The following is a 9,484-nucleotide window of genomic DNA, read 5'->3' as shown; positions in this document are numbered from 1 at the left end:
TTCTTCGGAGAGGAGCATAATAAATTGGGGACTATTGAATGGTAATGATTCATTCACTTCTTTGCAAGACAAAATAATGTCAATATCAACTGAAGAATGCAAAAAAGTGACATTTGATATATTTTGTAGGCACTTCACAAATTTTCTAACGTAGCGTTAAGCGATATATGTAAGATTATTAAAAACGTATATACTCTTTTTGGTAAAGTAAAACAGTAAGGCTCATCTCGAAAAACGTTAAGTACCATGATAACAGATCACTTTCGTGACTTAAGATGTCTTTTAATACAGTACAAGATATTTTCTTAACACCGAAAAAAATATATAAACTTTGTCCTTTGCAGAATTATATCACTGACCAGGGTTACAGACTATGTAAAAGCAAACATTATTTTATTAGATACCATGACTGATTCTGTCGCAACCGGATAAATTACAGATTAACAGGTCAAAAATTGGCTTAAAAGAGACAATATAAAAACTAACAAAATAATAAACGCACGGCTACTAAACGCTAGCGCCACCACCAAATTGTGGTGATAAGGAAAAGAGCTATCGACATTTCCGTGGTGCAGCTATCGCCCGTTTCTACTTGTAAACACGTGAGTAAAATTTATATTTTATCTTGTATTTTTATTTATAGAACTTTTTTCGAAAATCGGAGAATGTAGTTCCGTGTAACGAAACTTTTACTACAGGTTGGCTGTAATTTCATTAAAATATTATTCAAATTGTGGTGCCAGGAGCTTTTCTCCCGAATCTGACAGTGGCATATTTTCATATCGGCCAGTATTCGAACACCATTCCGATGAATGGGCACACTGTAAGAACATACCTGCGCATGCAAATGGTGTAGAAATGAATTACACGTATTCCCATACACCAAAGAATTACGAAAAACACAGTAAAAAGTTAAAACACGACTATTTTTTGAAGTGATGGCGCTATACAGTAGTGGTGGCGCTGTTGTATATGATTAGTGGCTAATATATTCAATTTTGATATATGAAAATGTCTGTCTGCAAGCCACGGAAATTTCTACAATAATCGATGTTATCAGCCTATCCCACACTATACCCAAATTACGTTACTCAAAAAAAAAAAAAAAAAAAAAAAAAAAAAATACATGTAGTAACCTCTACATGATCGCAAAATAATCTACATGTATAACATTATGGAATGTTTCATAAAGGTAAATAAACTATAATCATGTTTTTCTTTCTTTAATAACATAATTCCTTGCAGGAAAATTATCAGTTAGAGAATATTAGTGTTTGTTTTGTTCCGGATGCGTCAGCAGTTCGTATTATTTGATGCCTTAACAGCGCCACCACTACTGTATAGCGCCATCACTTTTGAAAATCCTGGTAAATTTCTTCTAACCCGAGATTCTATTATTCATGCTGTGTGCGTATATAATCATTTATCATTTCTACACAATATGCATGCACAGGAATGTTCTTACAGTGTGCCTATTCATCGGAATGGTGTTCGAATACTGGCCGATGTGAAAATGTGCCACTGTCAGATTCAGAAGAAAAGCTCCTGACACCACAATTTGCATATTATTTTAATGAAATTACAGCCAACCTGTAGTAGAAGTGTCGTTACACGGAACTACATTCTCCGATTTTCGAAAAAAGTTCTATCAATAAAAATATAAGATAAAATATAGATTTTACTCACGTGTTTACAAGTAGAAACGGGTGATAGCTGCACCACGGAAATGTCGATAGCTCTTTTCATTATCACCACAATTTGGTGGTGGCGCTAGCGTTTAGTAGCCGTGAAACGATACGACATGCGACAATACGACATCAATATCATGCGTCGTGTCGCATTGTCGTGCGTCGTGATGTGTGTCGTATCGTATCGTCGTATGTCGTATCGCACGTCGTGATATAGCTGCAGATGATTTTGCGACATTTACCGGTGGTTGCGACATTTAACGTCAACCTTGCCACGTTAAACGGTGGTTGCGACATTTAACGGCGTTGCGACATTTAACGGCGCCACACTTCCTTTTAATGCAATAGATATTTTAAATTCTGTCAAGTTGTATCAGTTTGAGTTTTTATATAAATGAAAATATTTAAAGTCATGTAATTAAAAGTCTTCTTTGTGACACCACACTTTTACCTCAACGCTTCAAGCAGGGGTAATTTCCCCACATCTCAAGTCTATCGTCCCCGGCTTTGAACATGGAGTACATCAGCTGGCATCTGAAACACCAGCAACGTTTTGGTCGGTATGAACCATTTTTCAGCTTCTCATTGAACGCTTCTCTATCTCTGCATTGACTGGCCAGTCTGATTTCTAACGGTTCCGGAGTCACAGAGGGAATTCTGGGTAATTCCAAGTCGTCATCTTCCTTAGTGGCATCTATTTTCGAAACGGCTTTCTCGATAACCTGCCTTTCCGAGATGATTTTCGGGGCAGATATTGTTGAATATTGCCGAAAAAGCACGGACTTTTTTCTCTCTTCAGTCTTCTTTCCTTCTTGTATTTCGCGCAAAGTGACTTCCGAACGACGGCGTGTGAGAAGGCTTGCTGGAAAAATAAAATCAGTGTTAGAAAAAAACGTGCTATCAGAAAAGTGAAGCAGCGTCAATGATAGTTGAACAAAAGTTAGTAATAGCACATCTTTGTATGCTTCGTTCTTTTGTTGCATACGTTAAAACCACATCAATTTCTAGAGATGGTGGGGGTAAATCTATCCAAGTGGCAAATTACAACTGTAAATTTATGATTTTTATCTCGTCTTTTTATTTATGTCTGGTAAAAATAACTTGTTGTTTGGTCCGAAATCATATACGATGTCTTTATTTTGCCTGAAAAAAAAAAATCGGCACACTCACGTTTTGCAGCAGTAAGAGAACTTCTTCTTGGAAAGCCCTTCACCATTCTGCTGTCGTCCTGAAAAAAAAACAGTTCATAGGTTAGTTTGTCTCAGACTGTAAGTCAAGAGCTTAGTTTAAACTGGGTTTTGTTTTAACAAATTTTGAACAGACACATCTTACAAAATCAGCTTGACCAGTTTAGCGATGTAAAGTCGATAGCTTAGATCAGTCGTTTTGAATGTTCGAGTAACAATCGACGGCGTGAAGAGATTTCTACTTTTGGAACAAAATAATATTACGTATTTCTTTGCACTACAAGTCTGATTTAAAAAGAATAAGAATAACCTACTTTTTCACTTGTATCATACGATTTTCTCCGAGTCATGCTGCAGCCGTCCATAATGTCCTTTCTACTGATGTAAAATAATGATATCCGAGCATGCCCTTGATGTATACTTTCTTTCAATTTCCATGGCAACTTGTTAGCATGCTTATCACGGCTACGTCCTTTTATGTACATTGTATCATTATGTTAATTAAATATTAGCATGTTTAAATGTATCCCTAAACCGCTACTGTTGATTTTACACAACAATTACTTCTCCGCACGAATCCCTCAAAAAACGTACCCGGGCCACAATACGAAACTGACCCCTGCCACTTGAACGGGTTAATGTATTTCGTGGCCATACTCCTAAATCACAATATTTCTTAAATAAATGATAACGTGAGTTTATATCTGGCAATAGTATATATCAAATAAAACTACAGATTTGAATATGATTCAGCTACACATAGCTAGATCAAACGTTATACACTACTAACTGACCTGCACTTATTTGGAACTTGTTAGCACTTATACATTGAACTATATAGACGGAAATACGCCATTACTGTTTTGATTTATGCTACCCTTGAAAAAGCCGAAAGTGCTTGTTTTATAATTAACTTTTGACAATGTTTGAACACATATCTTTATCTCCCGCAACAAAGAATAAATGCTTGAATCGATTTTGCTAGCTCCGTGTAGACGGTCGGGTTAAAAATCTCACCTGAGGTAACGGAAGTCAGACGAAATGGAAATGCCTCAAAATTTAGTGTCCTAAAACCGGAGTTTTACTCGTTAGCTCGACTAAGAGTTATTCTACTCACTCCGGCGCCGACGTTGGTTAAAGTTTTTATGAAATGGTAATATCTTGTATACCATCAAAGATATTTACTTCAAACTTGGCAAACCTGTTTATTATAACAGTCTCTACCTGTAGGCAAGAGTACGTAACTCTGTTTAGTATTTTGGCTGAATTGTGGCCCTATTTGAACTTGGAAATTGGTTCAGATTTCGTACAAGTCCATGATTTGTAACAACTGTTCGGCTTGTGACTTTGAAACTTAGAACACTTGTATATTATATAAGTCTCTATCTGTAGGCAAGAGTACATAACTCTGTCAACTATTTTGGCTGAATTATGGCTCTTTTTGGACTTGAAAATTCGTTCAGTTTTCGTACAAGTACATGTTTTGTCAAAACTATTTGATACGTGGCTTTGAAACTTTTAACACTTGCTTATCATTATGATTTCCATCTTTAGGCAAGAGTACATAATTCTGTCAACTATTTTGGCTGAATTATGGCACTTTCAGTTGGACTTGGAAATCAGTTAAATTTTTCATACCAGTCCATATTTTGCCAAACCTGCTTGTCATATGGCTTTGAAACTTTGACCACTTGTTTACCATCATAGTTTATATACGTAGGCAAGACAAAACTAGGACAAGGACTGTAGCTCAGTTATGGCCCTTTTCAAGTTGACATAGAAATTAGTTAAGTTTCGCATACCATGTCATACATTGTCTAAACTGTTTAATATATGGCTTTGAAACTTTGAACACTTGCTTACCATCATGGTCAAACATTGGCATACAGTTCAAGACTTATTATCCAAATCCACAAATATAGGCACATTGTTTGTCGTATCTATTTTTCTTCTTTTGCCTGAAAATCTCTGGTAATGTGTTGACCCCATACTTCCACCAATACTTTAAATAGTCGATAGTCAACAGACAGCTCTTGTTTTATCATAAAAGCAACGGAATCAGCAGACTGAAAATGTCACACGATGAACTGCTCAGTATTTGCAATACATCCGCTACACATTTCCCTGATATTTCTCAAAACTGATTTTTTTTTATGATTATCAACGCAAATTTGTCGAATTTTCGAATTTACAGTTTAGAGCTAATCGCGTACTCAGTCAAGCACGCCCATGTATTTCATGCTAATATGGAAATTACTTAACAGCCAGTAATATTTCAGTTTTTTCTTAACATTCTTTTAATTTATCCAATATGACAAGCCTTTTAAATTATAGTTTTCCTTAAGAAATAAATCGTCAACTAACGGTTGATGTTGGAGCAGCTACTGCCCATTCACAATGCTCTCTTCCTGTAAAATACCCGTGCCTTATATAACGTCATGTGACAAACTTGGCGCTGTGATCTCTGAAATATACTGTTCAAGAAACGAACTAAAAGCGTGTGTATGGACGAAATAGTTATCTTCATCTAAGACTAATGCAATCATTTTAGAATATAAAGCAATGTAGTTAATGTTTTTTGTACACATTACATTCATTTTCAGCAAGAAGTAGATCACAGGGTAATAGTTTACATTCGGGTATGGAATATACGGGCGTCTTTTGAATATGGTGGACGAATATCTTCACGCTCACTTTAAACAGCACCTTGTTTTTCATACCCAAATGCAAATTACTAAACCGCGAGTACTTTATATTTACAGATTTATATTCTCTTCATCAAAACTGTTTAGATGGATCCAACGTCTGCATACTTTGGCAGTTATAGCTCTCTGAAACGACATAATCGTTATCTTATAGTGACTGTTGGAATGGTTAACGTTCTAACGTCACGTCAAAATGTACACATTCCGTGAGTTGATGACGTGATGTTTGCAACAACTTGTACCCAGTGAAACATTGCTACCTTCTGAATGTTTACGTGACGTGAAAGGCCATGGACAGTCATTAAAATTGTGAACACATATAGTAGATCATACAGCTTTATCGTCGCGAATAAAAATGCATTGTAATTATTTATTACATACTCATTTCAATTCCACGTTAAGTTACAATGGTACCGGAAACGTCAATATTTCAATACACTGACGCCTGAATATCATATTGGGTGCGTGACGAAAGTTAATGTGGGTATACGTAGTTGCATTAATTATTTTAGTTTTTAACATGCACTCGTTCTTTAGCGAAGAATATTGCAGTCATAACGTCGCGCAATATTTCCGCTGCATAACTCGTGCATGCTAACAACCTGTAAATATTGATCTCGTTCTTTAGCGGAAGAATATTGCAGTCCTAACGTCGCGCAATATTTCCGCATCATAACTCGTGCATGCTAACAACCTGTAAATATTGACCTCGTTCTTTTGCGGAAGAATATTGCGCTCCTAAAGGCGAGCAATAGTTCCGCTTCAGAACTTTTGCATATTTCCCGATACAAAGCTAATAACCTGTAAATATTGTTCAGGTATCCTGTCCAGGCATCGTTGCACGGTACAAATAATAGAAATTCTAGTGCTTCATTTATCCAAGTAGCGATGAACAGGACGTAAAGCAGCAATTTGACGTCATGATTGACAGCTCTCTTACCGGTTCGCACGTCAACCGTTTTGTTGTTGAAAATACACGTTTTGTTTGTGTATTAACGTCTGCTTTAGCCAGCGGGAATGATTGTGACCGAGACCGAGACCGATGATATAGTTTTCATATGTGATGACTTTACAATTCCGGTACATTTTTTTAAATTCCCATTCAATTGTTCTTGAAAACGCTTAACATGTTTTAAATATTCATAACCAACAACACTACCAAAGCATGTACTGAAGGTTTTTAAACGTTTTTTTTTTATTCCTCGTTATTACAATCATTACATTACCAATGATTTTGCATACTGACAAAAATGTAGTAAACGGGAATACATTTTCGACCAAAATACTGACATTATTCCTACGAATTTTGCGAGAAATTAGATAGAAAAACATACCGACTGATACTTCTCAAAATCATTAATATGATTCCTAAAATACAAACAGTCGCACTCATTACACGTAATTCAATACATTCACGGTTATCGACAAAAAAAAAAAAAAAAAAAAGAGTAAAGAAGTAAAATTCAGTAAATACATTGTTGGAGGCAGTGCGTTTTGGGTTGGTAACTGATACAGCGAAACTTACGATGGACTAGACTGTATCTTTTATGCTACAAAAACAGGTTGTTATGGAAGAAACAATACACAGATACCAGATTTCCGTCTGCTCAAGGATAATGGTCCTCTCTGGAAAAGCATTTCAAAAATAAAAAAATCGTGTATTGACAGCCCGCGAACTGGCTTGTTTGAACACGATTTTCTCCCTCGTTAATACATGGGCGGATCCAGTGAAAAAAACGTAGTTTTATGGAAGAAATATACAGATTAACTATCTTCTTTGTTTAACTAGCAATCAAATTAATGCGTGTTAGAATTCTTTATAGTTTTACCGTGTCTGCTTTAATATAATCGTTAAATGTTTTAAACTATCCAGTTAACGTAGACGTAGGGGACAACACTCTTCTGATCCTATCAATACAGTAAGTACAACAAAATATAAGACATCGCCTCCCTTTAAGCTCCAAAGTACAGTTAGCATCTTGATATAAAACACATAGAGTATTTAAAAATTTGTACAGCCCCAATGGTTAATATTTTCCCTACTAAAAAGATGCGCTCAGTGATTCTATCAACAGACTCCGCATATGTGTAAAGCGACCCTATTATTTTTATTGATATGTAAATGCGTCATTGTCACGATCACCAGTCAAGGACCATTAATCTTGTTCCGTCAGACTGCCGGTAGATACCACCTGATCTACTGCACGTCAATGATCTGCTATTTATGTAAACACGATTACCCGTGCATGTATATAGTTCTGTTGTATAACATAAAGGTTATCAATAACGGTATTGTGCCGTATCAGACTTTATTAAATATCAAATCTGTTTTTGCTTATAACGCGAGATTAATCAAATATTGCATTATTTGTTTTTATATCATACACATATCTGATTAAGTTACGACTGTCTGGGGAAATACACCAGTTTGCTTACGCCATTCTGTTTTAGTTACCGTTGATTTTTTACGGATTAATTTAAGAATATAGACAGTTGAGATGCAAGGCTTTCTGCAATGAAACTGTCATACAGGCCGCACCCGGAGATCGAACTCGCGACCACTCGATTCACAGTATGCATAATCTTTCGCGCTAACAGGGCTGTTATCAAAAATCATTACCAAAATATTTATTATGAATTTATATTATGTACATACGACACCCGATAACTTTGTTCTAAATGATTAAGAGTCTTTAAAAACACATTAAACGTTAAATAAACTACGTAACAGACTTCAGTTTTCCATTTGTTTAGATGTTATATATGAAATGCCGCGAGAGAACGTAATCTTCTTGCTTTTCTAGTTAGTTTTTCTCTAATTTAAAATTTTTCATTTCTGTTTCATAGATACTTCAATACGCTTACTATGAACGGACTGTGAAAGTTCATTCTTGCAAAACAGGCATGATTTTCAAGCGTTTTTGCCATCATCTTGCACCCCGGACTCGTAACAGGTAACCATTGTGACAGACCTTTTTGGGTTACTTGGCGTTAACCACTGATGTGAAACTTAAGATTCATGTTATTATCTAAAAGGAGGAATGGTCTGGACCTTTTTGCATGTCAGATAACTCGCAACAAGAATTTTAGGCGAAAATGTTTTTCTCACAAAAAATCCATAAAAAGTGAGTACTCTGAAAGTGACTAAGATAGAAACTTCTTGGCATGTTTTTTGCAAGTTATTCTCACAAATCTTAAACTGTTGCAATGCTTTTGAAATAATGTAGAAAAGTTACATTTCCTTGCATTGTTACTAATATGAGCCGTGCCACGGGAAAACCAACATAGTGGCTTTGCGACCAACATGGATCCAGACCAGCCTGCGCATCCGCGCAGTCTGGTCAGGATCCATGCTGTTCGCTTTCGAAGCCTACTGCAATTAGAGAAACCGTTAGCGTACAGCATGGATCCTGACCAGACTGCACGGATGCGCAGGCTGGTCTGGATCCATGCTGGTCGCAAAGCCAATATGTTGGTTTTCTCATGGCACGGCTCATGTCATGAATGTGCCACCATAAATACAATACATCGCGAATGAGAAATACATTGACGTTTTTGCCGCAAGTCCTTATACAGATTACGGCTGATGACTGCACATATCAATGTACAAATGTATATGAACAGATGATAGATAATAAACTACAGGAAATGATTTCAGACAGTGCAAGTAATACATTATACAGAGCGTAAACAATTTCACATACAGATTGTCTTCCATCTAGATGGAACCATGACATCAGAAGAACAAATTAAAAGAGTATACATTCTGTTCTTTATGCACATTAGTCAGAAATAACTGAGCCGTCCCCATCAACATTGGCCTGTGGCATCGATATAAATATTTCGTACCTTATTACAAAGTTAAAGATATATTTCTCAAAACTAATCTTACATATTTGTATGA

At 36.1% G+C, this 9,484-nt stretch overlaps 1 protein-coding gene across 1 annotated transcript; it reads right to left on the bottom strand.

Annotated features, from left to right (window-relative positions):
* Nucleotides 1–1,748: 1,748 nt before the first annotated feature.
* On the bottom strand, nucleotides 1,749–9,415 carry LOC123562839 (uncharacterized). The gene is made up of 3 exons (XM_045355437.2): nucleotides 3,190–9,415; nucleotides 2,859–2,916; nucleotides 1,749–2,550 (listed from the first exon to the last, which is right to left on the bottom strand). Exons 1-3 carry the CDS (start codon nucleotides 3,358–3,360, stop codon nucleotides 2,141–2,143), a joined length of 639 nt encoding a protein of 212 aa, XP_045211372.1. The 5' UTR covers nucleotides 3,361–9,415; the 3' UTR covers nucleotides 1,749–2,140.
* Nucleotides 9,416–9,484: the final 69 nt, after the last annotated feature.

This window comes from Mercenaria mercenaria, chromosome 2 (genome assembly GCF_021730395.1).
Source record: "Mercenaria mercenaria strain notata chromosome 2, MADL_Memer_1, whole genome shotgun sequence".
Taxonomy (NCBI): domain Eukaryota; kingdom Metazoa; phylum Mollusca; class Bivalvia; order Venerida; family Veneridae; genus Mercenaria; species Mercenaria mercenaria.
Note: the sequence above shows the minus strand (reverse complement) of the source record. Positions and strands in the feature narration are given on the sequence as shown.

Excerpts from the sequence above, each read along its gene's own strand:
- LOC123562839 (XM_045355437.2), bottom strand. The coding sequence starts at position 3,360 with ATGTACATAAAAGGACGTAGCCGTGATAAGCATGCTAACAAGTTGCCA. Across the intron at positions 2,917-3,189 it reads CGTATGATACAAGTGAAAAA|GACGACAGCAGAATGGTGAA; the intron begins GTAGGTTATTCT and ends TTTTTTTTTCAG. Across the intron at positions 2,551-2,858 it reads TTCTCTTACTGCTGCAAAAC|CAAGCCTTCTCACACGCCGT; the intron begins GTGAGTGTGCCG and ends TTATTTTTCCAG.